Consider the following 18,402-nt stretch of genomic DNA (forward strand, 5'->3'; position numbering starts at 1 on the left):
AGTACCATATTAAGCGCTATATAAATTTAATTTATTATTATTATTATTATTATTATAATAGTCTTGGTTATAAGATAAAATGTGTTGATCCAATTTGGGTTGTTCTGCCAAATGTAAAGTACCCAATCTATCGTATTAGTCAAGTTATTATAATTATACTATACCATATCAAAAATAAAGGTACCTTTACATAATCATGGATTTACGCAAATCTTGTTTTAGCAAAATACTTTCCAAAATAATTTGGCCAAAAATCCTCTTTACTAATTAAAGGTATATTTTGCAGAGTATAGTGGAATCTAGTGGAATTAACTCTGCAGAAATGTAATAAAACATTCTTAAACTGGTATTAGTTATTGTGTAATCCCAGTTTAGTTGGTTGCAGTCTGCAACCTCACCGCTTGATGCCACTAAATCCTTTTTTCTTTTTTTACTTATTTAGGATCCAGCAGTCCTTCGAGAGAAGAATTGCAACAAAACAAATATGGTAGTGTTTGTCATGTGAAAAACAATTGTAGCTCCATTTCTGCAGTTGTATGTTGAATGAAGCAAACTAAAATGCATGAAATATGAAGTGTATAATGTAGGGGACGAAAAAAGTACCCAAAATACTTTCCACACATGGAATTTGCCATTATTTGTATTCTTCAACTGACTTCCACATATCCAGCAGGAGTAATATATTATCACTAAACGTCAAGTATCCAATTTAGCCTTCAGTTATCAATGTTTATTTTAATTGTCAAAATACCAGTCTAACCTTTTCGGAAAAACAAACAACCCAGCGCTAAAGTAAACATTGATGAGGGCTTTTATTTGGAAAATCCTTCCCATTCGCCCATGCTTGGCTTCACAATAAAAGATATGTGGATGTAAATGAGGGTCGTACAACTGAACCGCTTGTCCGATTTGAACACCTTCTCTAAAAGTGCCCGCTTCCTTCCTCCTGGCGTGTTGTACTTTTTAGTTTGTAAAATGTGTGTTTCCGTGTCCTAGCAGTGAGCATGCTAGGCTAGGCTATGTTAGGCTAGCTCCACAGAGGCTGGCGCTATGGTACAGTCTGTTCTCATGCTCGACCGGAAGTTGGAGCGCTCTAACAGGAAGCCTATCGGGATCCACGTCGCCAAACTACAATCCACTCATCTCCACAGACCGGCGGAGGCGACGACTAGCTGGGCATTATCAGCACACACTGCTCGATTAAAGTAGAAACATGGTATGTTTAACCGAATAATATGTTTTTTTGGAAGAGTACTAGCTATCAAACTATTTTGTTTTATGCACGTTAATTCATGTAGGCCTGTGCACAATAACCGGACTTCTGGTCGAGCAGCGAAAATAGTTCTGTAGTTTACCTGGATGATTGAGCGAAAGAGATTAATGTATGCTTTTACTAAATATAAAACAAAATAAAGAAAGGTCGTCACAGCTACAAAGTGATAGGACATATTGGACTGGATGTCCGTCAACATTCCCGACATCCGAGAATCATTTCCAAAAAGTGACGGCTCGATAAAGTAATTTATGAATGATCACCATTATAATCCTACATTTTATTATTTCGCTTCATGATCACCTTAAACATGTAACACGGCGACAGTATGACAACTAATAATATGTCGAGAACACTAAGTTCCTTGAGTCGCTCAGTCATGTATAATGTGGTATGAGGAGTATAAACAGACACGCCCCCATAACATAAAGATACGCCCCCATACCATACCCCGGAACCTGAGAAATGTAATGAACACTCGTTGCAATCCAATAACCCTACCTATGACTGAGGTATCGAAACCAAACCTTAAAAAGTTGCACCTTACATTGCTGAGGAAGGTGGATGTATATCATTTAGTAACATAAATCAAATGGTCCACTGTTGTAGTTGTAGAAAATAAATACCCTAATTATGAAGCATAGAAACAACCATTTTAGGAGTAGCACCAGACATTTCTGAGTTTTTTTTGCTATATTTAATGTTGCAACAGAAAAAAAAGTTTTGTTGTAGATAAAGATTGTCAAAGTATTTCAGTAATACGTTCTGACACATTGTTGAACTGTGTGAATCTCTGCATTCCTCTAAATCACTCCCTCACTGATTCTCCGACAGCCTCTGCGCTTGGACATCAAGAGAAAGCTGACAGCTCGTTCTGACCGCGTGAAGAGCGTGGACCTGCATCCCACCGAGCCATGGATGGTGGCCAGTCTGTACAGTGGCAGCGTGGTGGTGTGGAATCACGAGAACCAGGTGACTATCCGCTTAAAAGCCCTACAGAGGGACAATTAATCAAGCTCAGCACTTCACCCCCAATAGCCAGTCGCTCACCTCATTCGCAGTTTCAATCTGCCAATCGTTCCGCACTGGGCTTAATGAATTGCTTGAGCATTCACTCTCCCACGCTTTGTTAGTTTGCAATCCATATAATGTATAAATACTCTCTGTGTGTTTGTGTGTGTGTGTGTGTCTGTCTCTCTGTGTTCACGTGTAGACCCTGGTGAAAACCTTTGAGGTGTGCGACCTGCCTGTCAGAGTGGCCAAGTTTGTTGCCAGGAAACACTGGGTGGTCGTGGGAGCAGTAAGTCATCCTTATCTCTCTAGATCAGTATCTTGTAGTAGTAGAGTGTAATGATACATGTATTCGTATTGAACCGAATCGGTACGGACGTCCCGGTTTGGTGCATGGATTTACACAGAGAATACACGGTATACAATTAAATAAAACTGGCGTACAAATTAATTAATGTATTGCGGAACTAATGTTAGATATGCAAGTTCTTCAGGGACGACTAAACTGCAGCCCTGATTGGCGCCTAGGTAGCCGAGCGTGTTATGGCGCATAACATGCCGGGTTCTCTGTCTCTGGTATTTCCACAACGAGACTCCTAGTGGGGGTTATCTCAGCCATGGTTGAGAAGGAATTGGGGGAAAGGAACTTTGGCTTTGACTCCCTGAAGTATATGAACCGCAACATGGAGGAGAAAGGGATGGCTGTCCACGATTGTCTCCCGCCGGAGCCCGCTGCCGGCTGCCCGCTTCCGAGGCACCAACGCCTCGGCGCTGCCCACTGCGGGACTCCGGCGGGAGTCAATCGCGGTCAATATTCGTGGGCAACAATCCCTTTCTCCACTATGCCGTGGTTCAGTCTACTTCAGATTGTTGTGGAAGAACCAGAGACGTCGGAGAACCTGACGCAGTCGTTTGAGATTCCTAATATCGTCTGGAAGCACACACAGCTTTTTCCCGTAATAATATATATTATATGATATAGATATCCATGTATAATATGATATTACTTAGATATAGAGCTCCCGGAAGCCCGCTGGAGCACACAGAGTGTTCTAGAATATTTACAGAACACGGCCAAAAGTTGTGTGCGCCTCGCCATTGCGATGCATCCGCTGTAAACACGGGCGCATGGTACCGTGGCCGCAAGCTGCTCAGGGCCACACCCCCACCCTCCACCTTGACCCGCCTCTAAAAAACGGAATGTTTGTGGAAAGCTCATTGGGGGACGGGCTTGTAGTGTCTGTAATTCTGTGTACTTCTGTGCAATTTCATAGATAAGACATTTCAGTTTGCAAACAGATTTTTTTTACGGATGGAGTCTTGAGATGATGTTGGGTACTTATTGTTTACTGTTCACATCTTAGATGACACAGTTCAGGCTGTTGCAGCTAGGTCAGGGGAGCGACTGTATGACACTAGCTGGTACAACCTGAGGTGGTAGAACCGTGATGTCTGAACCGAGGTATGAACCGAACCGTGACAAGAGTGTACCGTTAAACCCCTAGTATCTTGACCTCTTAATATACGTGTCCGGTGACAACAATGAGACCTCTTCAATTAAATAGTTGAGGGAAACACAATCTTGGCCTAATCCCTGTCTCTCCCGCCTCCCAGGATGACATGCAGATCCGTGTGTTTAACTACAACACGCTGGCCAGGGCTCACATGTTCGAGGCCCACGCCGACTACATCCGCTGCATCGCTGTGCACCCCACACAGCCCTACATCCTCTCCAGCAGTGGTATGCAACACACATGCACGCACGCACCATGACGCATGCTCGTATTTGCGAGGTATCGGGAGCATAAATATGAGCATGCATTTTCACTGGGAACATTTTCATTGGGTCGTTGTCCAAAGCTATGCATGTGAACGCATGTAGGGGGACCATCAAATGATGTGTGTGTGTGTGTGTCTGTGTGTGTTTCTTGTGTGTGTGTTCCTTTCAGACGACATGACGATCAAGCTGTGGGATTGGGACAGGAAGTGGACGTGTAGTCAGGTGTTTGAGGGACACACCCACTACGTCATGCAGGTCGTCTTCAACCCCAAAGACAACAACCAGTTTGCCAGCGGCTCCCTGGACAGGACCATTAAGGTACAGTACATGCACACAAAGAACATGTACTGTAATACATGAATACAAGAATACCTTGTAGTCAACACAAAGCCTTACTGTTACCAAGCAAAGCTGCAGTTGTTTTTATTTTCCTTAATGTTGAATCTATCACTAATTTGTTTTATCTCATAATTATGACATAAAGATGTTATACTTTCTTTATTTGACAATAAGAAACGGGGAAAACAACTAAATATTAGCAATTTTACCAAGCTATAAAAATCAATTGCATTGCATTTTTAACTTAATAAACTATTTAAAATAATAATTTGCTCAACAGCATTATAATCCACTATGCACTGTCTTTCTAGGTGTGGCAGTTAGGGTCCAAAGCTCCTAACTTCACCCTGGAGGGCCACGAGAAAGGGGTCAACTGTATTGACTACTACAGTGGAGGGGACAAGCCCTACCTCATCTCAGGGGCCGACGACCGGCTGGTCAAGATCTGGGACTATCAGGTAAACGGCAAAAATGTGCCGCTCTATTTTGTTTGGATTAAGCTGCATTGATTGGTACTTTAAATGTAAAAAGATGGCATGAACCCCCAGTTAGATTAAAGTCAGGAGCATTGACATGTCCTACTTCTTCTATCGTATCAGTTTGCTGGTGTAACAGTAAAACGTCAAATTAGTGACGTTTTTCTTCATCCTTCAGAACAAGACGTGCGTCCAAACCTTGGAGGGCCATGCTCAGAACGTGACCTGCGTCCACTTCCACCCTGATCTGCCAATCATCCTGACAGGCTCGGAGGACGGTGCGTGTCTGTGTTCCACAGTGATCTGCAGGGCGCACAGATGATGGAATATTAATTGGATGTCTTTCTTTCCTTTGCCATGAAGGCACCGTCCGGGTCTGGCACTCCAGCACCTACCGACTGGAGAACACGCTGAACTACGGCATGGAGCGGTCCTGGTGTGTGACGGGCCAGCGGGGCTCCAACAGCGTGGCTCTGGGCTACGATGAAGGCAGCATCATCATCAAGGTATTGTGCACGCTGTGCATCCACCGTTGCCAAGATACGACGCTTGCCCCTTTTTGAAAGGCTGTGAACACACAAGCACAGCGTCGCTTGAACAAATGTAGTAATCCTACAATTTAGTTATTCATACCTGCTCTCTCTTCCCCCCTGATTCCTCCACTTTCCCCTTTCCTCACCCTCCCACCACCCCTGTCAGATGGGCCGCGAGGAGCCGGCCATCTCCATGGACGCCAGCGGCAAGATCATGTGGGCACGGCACTCTGAGGTGCAGCAGGCCAACCTGAAGGCCATGGGAGATGCGGAGGTCAGTGATGGGGAAAGGCTGTCGCTGGCAGTCAAAGACATGGGCAGCTGCGAGATCTACCCCCAGATGCTCCAGCACAGCCCCAACGGGAGGTGAGCAGACCGGATGATGGATCAATTTGGATATGGTGGATCAGTGAGAATTGAGTGACTGATAGATACATCATAGCTTCATATATATTAGGGCTGTCACTTTTTATTCGAAGTTCGAATATTCGTTCGAAGGTGGGGTGAAAAGTTCGAATTCGAAGTGTAATTCTCCATTCGAACTGTAAAAATGCGCTATAAAGAAGAGAGCGGCGAGTGGCTTCTCCTCAATAAAGCGGCCCTCCTGGATCCCCGCTTAGTCCACCTTTCCCCTGCACAGAAACATCTCGTGACTGAAAGCCTCTCACACGAGCTCACTGAAACGGAGACCGACACTGATCGCACACGACAGGGAGAAAAGTCCGCTGCTGCGCTGGGCGCGATGGGCAGCCTGTTTGGGGACTTATACAGCACGGCTGACAGAGCAGCTGCAGCGGTAACGGAGAGCTGCGAGACTACTTGTAATTTTCTTTCCGGAAGGAATAAAAAGAGCAGCATGCCGTGTTGGAGGTCGGCCTCACAGATTGTTCGTTTATATAGGCTGTGTGTGCCATGGACGACATGCGCTCCGCATATCGCGCTCCGAGCAGTTAATGTTAATGTGTAAAAGACAGCCGCACTTGTGTGTCGGAGCTTCCTCTTGTTGTGTTTACAAATGTGTTTATCAAAGATGTGTTTTTATCCTGTGCTGTTATGAATTCAGTAGGTATACGTGAGGTATACGAGAGCAACATAAAAAATCAAGACTGTTGTCGTGTTCTATGGGGGGGGGGGGGGGGGGGGTCGAATATATTCGAATGTATTCGAATTAATTATGGCCATTCGAAATTCGTTCGAATTTCATTTTTGGAAAAAGTGACAGCCCTAATATATATAAACATATACCATATGTGTATATGTGTCAACTCTGTTTATAGTTTTTTAAATAGGCTTAAGAGATGGATGGGGGTGGGTAGGTGAATGCAAGGTGCATGAAATCGGTAAGTTTGTGTGTGCACAGATGTGTGCACAGATGCAGATGTGTCTGCACTGTGAAAACAATGAATCTGGTTCATAATTGCTGTCGTCAATAGGGCTTGGGATCAGTAATTACAATACGTAATGGGAAATGGAAAAATGCATGTAGTGCAGAAAATCCTGATCCTGATTCTCGGTCATCCGCAGACTATGCCTAAATGTAACTTTAATCGAGTTGATTATAAAAAGCTTTTGTTCTATTTCTGAATCATTTAATTAAATGTAGGTGTTCCGAAAACCCGCTCCTTGTTGTCCACCAGGTTCGTAGTGGTGTGTGGAGACGGAGAGTACATCATCTACACCGCCATGGCCCTGAGGAACAAGAGCTTTGGCCCCGCCCACGAGTTTGTCTGGGCCCATGACTCTTCTGAGTAAGTCTTCCATGTCTCACACACACGCGCACACACATCACACACAGACATAGATACATATCTAACGGTTACACTTTACATTCAGGATACTTAATTCCGTTAAAAGCCTTAACTAAGACTTAATTAACAGTAACCTTTGTTCTAACATTTACTAATGATGTCTTTACTAATGGTTTAATGGGATGAAGGTTTACTAACTCTAAACACTAACCTTTACCCTAAATGCTAAGGCTATATAATATTGCTTATACAATGGGGGACCTAAATCCAGCGATCTGATTGGTTCCCAACTGTTGTATAATTAGCGTATACACAACTGCTATGACACCCGATCATTTTGTGAAAGTTTGCATATCACTCCACGCCTGGAAGTAGAAACAGTTACAAAGTAAAACATATGTTGGATGATGGAGAGCGTGTAAATGTTGTTGCTCCGGGAGTGAGCAAGGCGATGGAGAGACTAACGAAAGCTTAGGCACACGGCGAGTGAACTGCTCCATAGGATAAATTGCCGGCGAACCGCTCTATCGGAACCTTCTCTCGGAGGGACGCTAAAGTGTGTTGCATAGCGACCGTCGATGCATAGCGGCAGCCAGGCGGGACTACTTTTTTGTATTCTTTAATAAAAACGGCTATTTTGACTTTCTTGGTTTCTTTTTAAATGTAGTGTGTCTATGACTTTCGTTTCGCCATAACAGTAACCATTGTATAAAAGCAATAGATCACGCCAGGCTGTGGTATGTGCTCATTATACCACTGTTAAGGGGCGTTGTCCGGCCCCGACGCGCAGCGGAGGGCCGGCGACCCCCTTCACAGTGGTATAATGAGCACATGCCACTGACTGAAGCTTAATTATAACTATGTTTTGTTAATGTTCTCTTATTATAAAGTGCTACCCATGTTGCATTCCATCTAACTTCCAGACTGTGTAAAATGTGTTCTTGTATCTATCTTTTACAGGTATGCTATAAGAGAAAGCAACAATCTCATCAGAATCTTCAAAAACTTTAAGGAGAAGAAGAACTTCAAACCAGATTTCGGGGCTGAGGGTGAGCTGAATTTTTTTTTTTATCAATCCTTCATGAGCCTGTTCGCTGCATTGTCTGGTGCAGTCCATGTGCCTATGTGTTTCTCCTGCTCATCCGAGTGTGTGGTCCTCTGCAGGTATCTATGGAGGGTTCTTGCTGGGGGTGAGGTCCGTCAGCGGCCTTGCCTTCTTTGACTGGGACAGCGCTGAACTCGTCCATCGCATCGAGATCCAACCCAAACACGTCCGTCAATGCATTCCTACTCTCATTATTATTACTGTACATATTGGTTATTACTAGTAGTATTCCGGAGCCCAAAAGGCAAATGTTTAACCTAGTACTGAACTGTAAGAGAAATCACTTATTTATTTTTTTAAAGACCAACATACTCTACCCAAGTTTAAACATTCACACTATCCACACTGCTCTAGTACGGTGTCACAAACCTCTGGCGCACTGCGGTGGTGTGATGGTTACTCATGCCTCATTGCTCCCGGTCTGTCCCTGCAGATCGTGTGGTCCGACAGCGGGGAGCTGCTGTGCATCGCCACCGAAGAGTCGTTCTTCGTGCTGCGCTATCTGGCCGAGAAGGCGTCGGCCGCCCTGGAGTCCAGGCAGGGGCTGACCGAGGACGGCGTGGAGGACGCCTTCGAGGTGGGACGGCCCACTGAGGAGCCGCTGTGTTCTCCAACAGCAGCTGACTTGGCATTGCGTTTTTTGTGAAAACGTTTGCATGGTTTATGCAATTCTGAACATAAACCTGCACTTTCTAACTGCTATTAACAGCTATTATCCTCAGACGCTTGTAGCTCATCTGAACCAATATAGCTAAAACCACTAAGGCTTTTAATAGGGAAATGTACATAGTTCAGGTTTTAGTGAACATCTGTGCAAGAAGCTATGGGTCAGATTCTTTAGTGAAACCCATCAAGCTGTTGCAATGGCAAGAAAATGCATTTTTTTTGGACATTTTCCATAAATGCTACGCTACAAACCCCGGGTTGGGATTCTGCGTGTTCAGCACATTTCACATTCTGGAAGTGCCTATTTCCTAGAAAGACATAGTCAGCATGAGGTGAATAGCCTATATCTTAAACATTGATGGCACTGATGTATGGATGGTAAAACTTTCCAAATTAAATCTATAGTCAACTTATGATTACCCTTTGTTGCTCTTCAAGAAGATGTTAAATCACATCTTGGCTGTGAACCCCTTAGCTTACCTCCTTTTCACCTCTATTTTCCTTCTGCTGCTGTCCTCGGCCGTTTTCTCCAACCTCCTCTCCCATCAACCCGCCACTCTCTGACTCTGTCTCTGTACTTGTGGCTGTAGGTGCTGGGGGAGATCCAGGAGGTGGTGAAGACGGGGACCTGGGTGGGAGACTGCTTCATCTACACCAACTCTGTCAACCGGCTCAACTACTACGTGGGCGGGGAGATCGTCACGGTCGCTCACCTGGACAGGTATTAACCACAGGCGTATATACAAACCTCTGGTCGCTTCTGTGGTAGCGTAAAGGACTTCTCCGGGCTGTAAAAAGACTTGATGTGACAAGATGTCTTTACTACTTCATTCGCTGTCCTATCTTTCCCAACCTCCTCTCAAAAATGGTGTGTGCTTATATAACCACATTAAATCATCAACACATAAATGAAACTTTTTTTTTTTTTTTTGTTATTATTAGCAATGTAAATATGTGATGTCATGGTATGTCCTTCTGCTTGACTTCATCCCATTTATTTTGTCTTTACTTTCCTGATTTAACCCAGTGTTAATAATGTTGCTGGGAGACGTTCATCATTGAACCATTGTGCCACAGGATGATGTACCTGCTGGGCTATATCCCCAAGGACAACCGTCTGTATCTGGGGGACAAGGACCTGACGGTGATCAGCTATTCGCTGCTGGTGTCTGTGCTGGAGTACCAGACGGCTGTGATGAGGAGGGACTTCAGCATGGCTGACCGGGTGCTGCCCGCTATCCCCAAGGAGCAGAGGATCAGGGTGGCCCACTTCCTGGAGAAACAGGTCCGTGACCCTCAGGTTGATCGCCTCTCCCGTTGCTTACAGGCTGCCGATGCTGGGGTCGCCGTCTCTGAGCATAAGAATTTTATGTGCGGATGTTATTCTGGAAACTCACTGTGTTTCTTGATTGTATTAAACATACAGAAGCTTGTAGATTACAATATAGTAGCTTTTAAAGTAGGTTGAGGGTTATGTGTGGCTGTTATTTATGGTTATGTGCATCTCTTTTAAGGCATATAAGTGGCACCGTGCCTGTTTATTCATATAGCTGTCCTCGCCAGGAAATGTCATGATATAGGCATACAAAATATTGATTCGCATTTAGGTGGCAACATCTTTGACCCAAAGTAATGTGATTACCACACCAAAGGTTTGAGACAATTAATTGATTGATCACCATCAATCCACATATTTTGGGGAATTGGTGTGGTTTCTACCGTTACCGTTTCTAACAGAACGGAATGTATTTAAGAGTGGAGACATGTAAATGAGAGGTTGAGTGTTGACAGGATGTGTTGTTCTTGACGCTGCGGCGTGCAGGGCTTCAGGCAGCAGGCCTTGGCGGTATCCACTGATCCGGAACACAGGTTCGAGCTGGCCCTGCAGCTGGGAGAGATGACGATAGCTCACCAACTGGCCACAGAGGCAGAGGTCAGGACAAACCCAAGGGGGGGAAACACACACACACACACACACACACACACACACACACACACACACACACACACACACACACACACACACACACACACACACACACACACACACACACACACACACACACACACACACACACACACACACACACAAGTCCTTGTGTGTACAATGGGATGTAATGAATCCTTTCTCATCCAAGGCAATTTGCATATCAAAACCCCATGAATCTATTAATTCATGAATTTATTAACTGCTTTATCATGCCTTAGAGATACTACACACAGCCTTGGAAAGGTCTGCACTCTAGTGGTGCAGTAGTAGAACAGTAAAATTGAAACGCTCAAAAACGAAATGGTCATTGATACATTTTCTCCGGAAATGTTCGCTGGTGTTTTCAGTTTTCTTTTATTATCTATATATAATAAAAGGAACCCGACCTGAATAAAAATCTGCAACAGGTGTAGACATTTAGGAGAGATTCATTTTAAGATGATACACAAGATGGCATCATATGTGTGTGTTTTACAAGCACAGTGTTACACTATCTCTTATATCTGAATGCAGGCTGAATCCTGTGGTTCTTCTGTGAGTCCTGTCTTTTCTCTGTACCGTCTTCTGTCTGACCGCCGTCTCTCCTCTCTGGTCCTGGGCGGTGGCGCTGCAGTCGGAGCAGAAGTGGAAACAGTTGGCGGAGCTGGCGACTGCCAAGTCCCAGTTTGGCTTGGCCCAGGAGTGCCTCCACCACGCCCAAGACTTCGGGGGGCTGCTGCTGCTGGCCACCGCCTCTGGAAACTCGGACATGGTTGGCAAGCTGGCCAAGGGAGCAGAGGAGAAGGGCCTGACCAACGTGGCTTTCCTCACCTTTTTCCTGCAGGGGAAGTCAGTATTCGAATAGGAACACAAACAATCCAAAATGTATGATAAATGTCTATAATATCTCCCATTTTCGCGTCGGGCTTCCTCTCTATATCATTGTGTTGTGTGTCTTTGACTCAGATTGGAGAAATGCCTGGATCTCCTCGTCAAAACCAAGCGCCTGCCAGAGGCTGCGTTCCTGGCCAGAACATATTTGCCTAGCCACGTACCAAGGTGCGCTTGTTTTCTGAGTTGTGTGAGGGAGCAGCAAACCATTTGAGGCCTGAGGGTTCTGTTTGACTTGATCAGCTTTCGTCTGTTCACACTTGGCGAGTCAGTAATAATGTTGGATATAAATGGCAGCCTGATGTGATTTACTTTCTCTGACTCGTGTCCTTTTGAGTCGCCTTCTGAGTGACTCGGTCGGTGTCTGACGGTATGCGTGCTTGGCCGTGTGCGGTACGCCAGGGTTGTGAAGCTGTGGAAGGAGAGTCTGGCCAAGGTGAACCAGAAGGCGGCAGACGCGCTGGCCGACCCCACCCAGTACAGCAACCTGTTCCCGGGCCTCCAGCAGGCCCTGCTGGCCGAGCAGTTCCTGGAAGAGACCCACGTCGGAGCCAGGCCTGCAGCCGACTACCCGCTCATCATGGTCAGTTAGGAGACCATCTGCAGCACCCAAATCTCTGCCTCCCCAAAGAAATCTTGTTACTTCAAAGATGCTTATCAAAAAGAGTTTTGGTACCGTATCTGTAATTGCGATACGGTAATGCATGTGATAATCCTATTTATGGATTAATGAATTGTAGTCGGCCGGTTTTTTACATTCATATATTTTTTTTAATTGACATGTCATAGAGATGATTGAACCTGTGTATTAGTTTTAACTGTTGTTTTCCAATGTACATAATTCCGACTCGTGCTTTATGCTATTTGCTCAAACTAAGTCTGACTTTATCTTGGTACATACAGCCCAATGAGGACCGCGCTGTTCTGGAGGAGTCTGCAGGGTATGTGCCATCAGGAGCGGCTGCTGCACCAGAGGTAAATACTGCCCTCTCTCATCGAGGATCTCTCCAGCTTGCTCACTAAACAAACCCTAGATCGAATAGAATAAATGTATCCTTGAAAATGTAGACGGTCATCGACGGCCATACACTTGAACTGAATATGATCAAGTCCATTTGTTTCTTATTTTCAGGAATTAATGGAGTGTGTAGATGATCGGCCCATGGCAGCAGCTGAGATGGCGGAGGAGGTACAGGGGGAGGAGCCTTTGGTCGACATTGTTGTACCAGTGGCAGAGCCCACCCCAGAAGTAACAGAAGAGCTTGTCGAGATAGTTCAGTCCACAACAGTGGAACATGCCTTGCCCTCAGTTGAGACCGGCATGCAGGAGATGTCTCTGGTAGCTGAGGAATCACATGCTTTAGAAGCCACAACAACAGTGTTGGAGTCTGAGACAGCTGTGCTAGTTTCTCATACCTCAGAAACCATCGTCACCTCCGAGACGGTGGTAGCAACGGAAACCATTGAAACCGTAGTCGAGACCTCAGAGGATTCCTCTGAGAAACTCTCAATGGACTTCATAGCAACCGAAGTCCCGGCAACCGCGGCCGTAGCAAGAGACACAGCGCCTGCAAAAGAGGAAGCACCCAAATCAGATCTCCTCAGTTTTGATTCAGCCCCGCCATCGGCTGAAGTGGAGGAACTTGTAGATTTAGGCGGATCCTGCGATCCGGAGTTGGATGTGCCTGTTCCAGAACAAATCCTCCAGGAGTCGTTGGAGTCGTCAGTATCAAAGCAGCCAGATGCTGCCCTAGATGCAGTTCTTGCAGACCCGCTGGTGAAAGCAGAAGCCACAACTTGTCAAGCAGCAGCCCCCGCTGAGACGGAGCTCGTGAAGGAGGAGGTTTCAGAAGAAGCTGAGGACCAGGAAATGGAGATGAGTGATGAGGTGAACACCAGATAAACTCTCTAGCAGCCAGAGCCATGGTCCATTTCCCCATCAGTGCAAAAGCAGAGTTAACACTGGTGGAAGCTCATGACCTTTATGGTTTATCTTCTGTTAAGCTACAGTATACTTTACCAGTTAAATTTTTTCTGTGGCAATCCAAGAACTTCTCAACCTATTGATTATATTCTTAGACAAATATTGTTTTACTATATTATTACATGGCTTCATTTTTTCATCAAATTATGGAATAGATCGATTAATCTCTGTGCCTACCTGCATGTCATTTGGATCAGATTTGAATGACTTTACTACTTTACAGGGCATGGAGGATCTGGATTTGGACAACTTTGACCTGGATGACATGGAGAACGAAGACCTCAACTTGGATGACGACTTCCTGAATGAATAGCAGTATGCTGTGTAATGTATGTGTGGGGGGGCGGTGTGTTAGACCAAAAAAGGGGATTCTATGTTAAACTTGGTTGAACATAAAATGTTTCAATGTAATTCCAGTCTCATCGACCAAATTAGCTTCTTGTTCATTTTCTTGTCCAGTTTAAATAAACCTTCATAGCTTCAACGACATGGGGGCCGATCTGGGTCTTCAACACTAATTACGAATCACTTGGAGAGAACCAGTTTGTTATTCAGGGTAGGGATGGGATGTTTGAATTCTTTCTTTGTTGACCAAAGTTGTATTCCCTAGGGTGTAATATTTTGTACATTTCAGATTGACGAGTGGAATAAATCCACCTCTCAGCTTAATCACCAACGAGCTGCATGCTAGGTTTTCTACTGTCACCTTGACTAAAGAGTCCACCATATTACTTTGTAATAATTACTTTGTAATAAATTACATGATGCTGCATTTTGTTTCTTCCTCTCACTGCTATACACTTTAATTATCACAAGTGCCTTCATTTGAAGTTGAATGTGAAAATGACAATAAATGTCTGCAAACATCCATGTGAAGTTATTAGACAAAAACAACTGATACACCCATGTATAAATACATGTTTTTTTATTGTTATGTACATCAGCAAGATTCTTTCCATGGATGAGTTAAGCTGTTATGTTTTAAAAAAAAAAAAGACGCATACGGGACATCCAACTACGTTGGCTCTCATTAGATTAGGAGTGTCCCAATCAAACACAAGGCGAGTCTGGCACTACCAAGGACGGGCCACATACGCTACGGGCCTGTGTGTGTGGTTACAGTTATTGACAAGGGAGGGGGTGTATCCTTCAAACATGCTCCAGGGAAACTGCTGAGCTTTCTTGGTTCTGTCCGTGGGCCTGGAGGGCCAACTCGATGTAGCCCGACCTCTGGGACTCCTTCTGAGCAAAAATCTGGAAAGAAGGAGGAGTCGAAAGGTCAGGGCCACTGCAGTACGGAGGGGATGGATCACAGTTCAACCATTTAGTCATGCCGGCGGTGCAGATGTGCTTCAAAAACACACTGTGCCAAAAAGCCCATTGGAGTTAAGGAAAGAATGGACCGTGACTCCAGAGAGGCCACGGTGGTAATGGAGCGTGTGTACGCATGCCTTCACTGTGGATCTTTCTTCATAGCCAAGTCAAGTTGTCAGGTCTAATAGGACGTGACGTGTCCCGGGTCTGGCCCCGGGGTTCCCACGTTAGAGTAGAGCCCTCTACGTCGTCCCAGGGAGAACCTGGGACAGCATCTCTTTGACCCATCCTCTACAGAGACCATGGATCATGTTCTCCTCGCTACTTGTGAACTCAAAGTAATTTTGCAATTCCTGGATGAAAAGTTCCAAGGTTCCCCCATCACTTAAGAACCTGCATTCAAGCCGGGCTTCTACATAATAGTTTTTTCTTCTTCCAACTGTATTTTTACGTAGCTTTTCTCACATTAAGAACAGTAGCAATAAGAAGCCAGCAGTAAACAAATGTATCAATAAAAACACTGTTTTTGAGCAAATGTGATTATTTTTTCATTTCATGGGAGTGTCAACCCAATATTTCATAGAGCGAACTCGTTTTTTTTAGACTTGGTCAAGGTTTTCAAGGCGGCATTGAAACATCATGTAATTCAGTACAATGAGTTTATTAACAAAGTAGTCAGGAGATAACACCCCAGGAAATGTTGTCATTTCTGATGAAGGTTGTGCTCACCTTGAGAAGATCTGTGCCACTGGCCTGCTGGCTGCGGGCCTCCTGGGCAGACTCACTGTTTGGATGAACCATGTTGAAGAGAGACACCAGGCTGACTGCGTCATCTAGTCTGAGGACACATAAGGGACCCATATGCTGAATCAAGTGACTAAAATCCATCTAATTAAATTATAGAATACAACAAAACTTACGGCAATCAATATACTTTCCCGGAATGACGAATCCAGGTCCTTTAGATATCAGTTTAAAGTAACTTAGGAGACATCTTTAGCAAAAGCGATGTAATTTAGTTGTAGGTAGGCATCTTGCGATGAACCCAGAAACATTCTAGAATATCCCCCCCCCCCCCCCCCAACTTAAAGTACTTTAAAACATATTGTAATAACTCTAACTCATGTGGAATTTACTCAAAATTAACTAGGAGTATTGACTTATAAGCCAATATTTAACAGGTGACCTAAATGCATAATTCACAAAAACTGAATAGGCTTAATAAACTGATTCCAACTCACAGATCTCTCTGCAGCATGTCCACTATTAGTCTGTCCACCCTGCGCCTGGTGACCAGGTACCAGGCCATGCCACCAAAGTGTCTTGTGGAGCGCAGAAGATCATAGTTGCCATGCTTCTCCAAATCCTCGTAGGTAGCTGTGTGAGTCTGCACAGAGATAGGGAACAATGGTATCATGCTTTTTAAAAATTTGAAAATGTAAAATGTATTTTCTTTATTATACATGTGGATATCATGTCCACATATGTCATGCATGTGTACATGAAGAAATGAAATCCCTCCTACCTTGATGTACTCGGAGGAGTCAGGCTCAAACTGAACCAGACACAAGTTCAAGACATCTTCATGGCGGTCCTCGGTGAACACCCTCTGAACACCCCCAAGGAGAGGAGGAGGAGGGAACGTCATGGACCATGAAGAGATTCACAAGGAAGTAAAGGGAAAGACGAGAAAGAGTTTTTGCTATGTTTATTGTACTGGTCATATATAGGAAAAAAACAGATGTACATCAAGAAATATAATGAGATTACTTAAAATGATATCAATGGTTAACAAGTCATCAAAGACTCTGCAGTAAAAGTCTCTGACCATTGATTGAATTGACACTATTCTGAGGGTCATGAGGGTCACATCATGCTTCCAGTAAGCTGTGGGGGATGACCAGACTTCGCTTTGCCTAGCCCTACCTTGAGGTTTTCCTCCTTAAAGAGGAGGGGTACTGTGAGCTTGCGCCCCTCTTTGGGGAAGTACACCTGGATGAGCCGGTCTCTCTCCTTCCAGGTGGCCTTCCTCAGGACCCCGTCAGTCTCCCGGACCACGATGAAACGTTCCTGGTGGAGAACCAAGGGGACGATGATGATGAAAACAGCATGCACCATGACTAGATTTGGAACATTTTATTAAGCATGAAGGGGGAAAAAACTGAATTGAGTGCACTTGGGTCTTTCAACAATTTGCCTTAGTCAGAAAGCGAGACACACACCGATATAATCACATAGATATGAATTAATGCCCTTACTCTGTGTGGGATGTTGAACGTTATGTCGGTGAATACTAATTTGGCGGTATCCATGCCGTCCAAGATTTTGTCCACCGATATAACATCATCAATGGGTTTTCTTTCTGGCAAAACAGGGGGCATCTTCAAAAGCTTTTGTGCTTGTTTTTTGGCCAGATAGGTCGCCTAAAAACAGACATACACACAAAATGAGTACTCAGCAGCCTTGATGGTGGGTTCTAGATTTGAGGTGTGGTGGTGCAACAGCATCTTACCTCCTCCAGTTGTAAATCGGTCATTAGTTTATAAACTGGAGGCTTCACTTCTTGCTGAATAGGCCGGAAGACTTTTTGTAAATCCAGGCCTGTGATCTTGGTAAGGATGTCTTGCACTGGGGAGTCTGTGAACTGGGGTTTAGCATGGTGTTCTGTGGAAGCTGTAATCATGCAGGGAACAACAAAAGAGCCGTTAAGCATAGTAACACCAATCCATGCTAAAAACCTAATTGTCTTATAATCATCAACAAAGTGCACGTTTCCTACAGTAAAACGGCATATCATTAACTCAATTGCTGTCATTTTTCAAACCAATTACGAGAATACATGCTAGCTTCACAAGGTCAGCGTTGGGTAACGTGTAAGCTTCCCATGTCATTCATTAATCAATGGTACAGAACTTACTATTGTCTGATGCCTCTTTACAAAACGGCCTAATGCAACACTTGTTGAAAATGTGTTTATTTTTGTGAACATTTGTAATCCGAGGATAGTTTAGGAAGAAGCCCCGTGCTGCCCCGAGCGCCGCCATATTTGTTATTGACGTAGCCCGGAAGTGAATTTGAGCTGAACGTGAAGGTTAGGGCATGCTGGGAAATGTGGTTTCAAGAAGGGGGAATTGAGTTCAAACTCTCGGGTGAAATGCATCAATTTTCATCGTAGAGACTCAGATTTAAGAAGTACATTATCATCTATGGCTAAAAGGATAGGCTAAAAGGAAGAAAAAACAGCCTTGCTACCTTTACCAGTACCACGTTATGCATGTTTTTTCCTAGTGGCTCATTATGTGGTGCCGTTTGC

General features: G+C 44.5%; 2 protein-coding genes across 2 annotated transcripts; one reads left to right on the forward strand and one right to left on the reverse strand.

Annotated features, from left to right (window-relative positions):
- Positions 1–476: 476 nt before the first annotated feature.
- On the forward strand, positions 477–15,584 carry LOC130405736 (coatomer subunit beta'-like). The gene is made up of 22 exons (XM_056610907.1): positions 477–1,216; positions 2,108–2,245; positions 2,487–2,573; positions 3,899–4,025; positions 4,234–4,382; positions 4,715–4,861; positions 5,058–5,157; positions 5,243–5,385; positions 5,579–5,778; positions 7,050–7,160; positions 8,121–8,209; positions 8,325–8,431; positions 8,699–8,842; positions 9,522–9,652; positions 10,009–10,216; positions 10,754–10,864; positions 11,535–11,749; positions 11,867–11,959; positions 12,194–12,374; positions 12,695–12,766; positions 12,924–13,679; positions 13,999–15,584. The coding sequence occupies exons 1-22, from the start codon at positions 1,214–1,216 to the stop codon at positions 14,086–14,088; spliced, it is 3,402 nt and encodes a 1,133-aa protein (XP_056466882.1). The 5' UTR covers positions 477–1,213; the 3' UTR covers positions 14,089–15,584.
- mrps22 (mitochondrial ribosomal protein S22) lies at positions 14,675–18,141 on the reverse strand. The gene is made up of 8 exons (XM_056610911.1): positions 18,007–18,141; positions 17,602–17,762; positions 17,348–17,512; positions 17,016–17,159; positions 16,615–16,698; positions 16,331–16,476; positions 15,819–15,927; positions 14,675–15,029 (listed from the first exon to the last, which is right to left on the reverse strand). Exons 1-8 carry the CDS (start codon positions 18,131–18,133, stop codon positions 14,925–14,927), a joined length of 1,041 nt encoding a protein of 346 aa, XP_056466886.1. The 5' UTR covers positions 18,134–18,141; the 3' UTR covers positions 14,675–14,924.
- Positions 18,142–18,402: the final 261 nt, after the last annotated feature.

This window comes from Gadus chalcogrammus, chromosome 16, assembly GCF_026213295.1.
Source record: "Gadus chalcogrammus isolate NIFS_2021 chromosome 16, NIFS_Gcha_1.0, whole genome shotgun sequence".
Classification (NCBI taxonomy): domain Eukaryota; kingdom Metazoa; phylum Chordata; class Actinopteri; order Gadiformes; family Gadidae; genus Gadus; species Gadus chalcogrammus.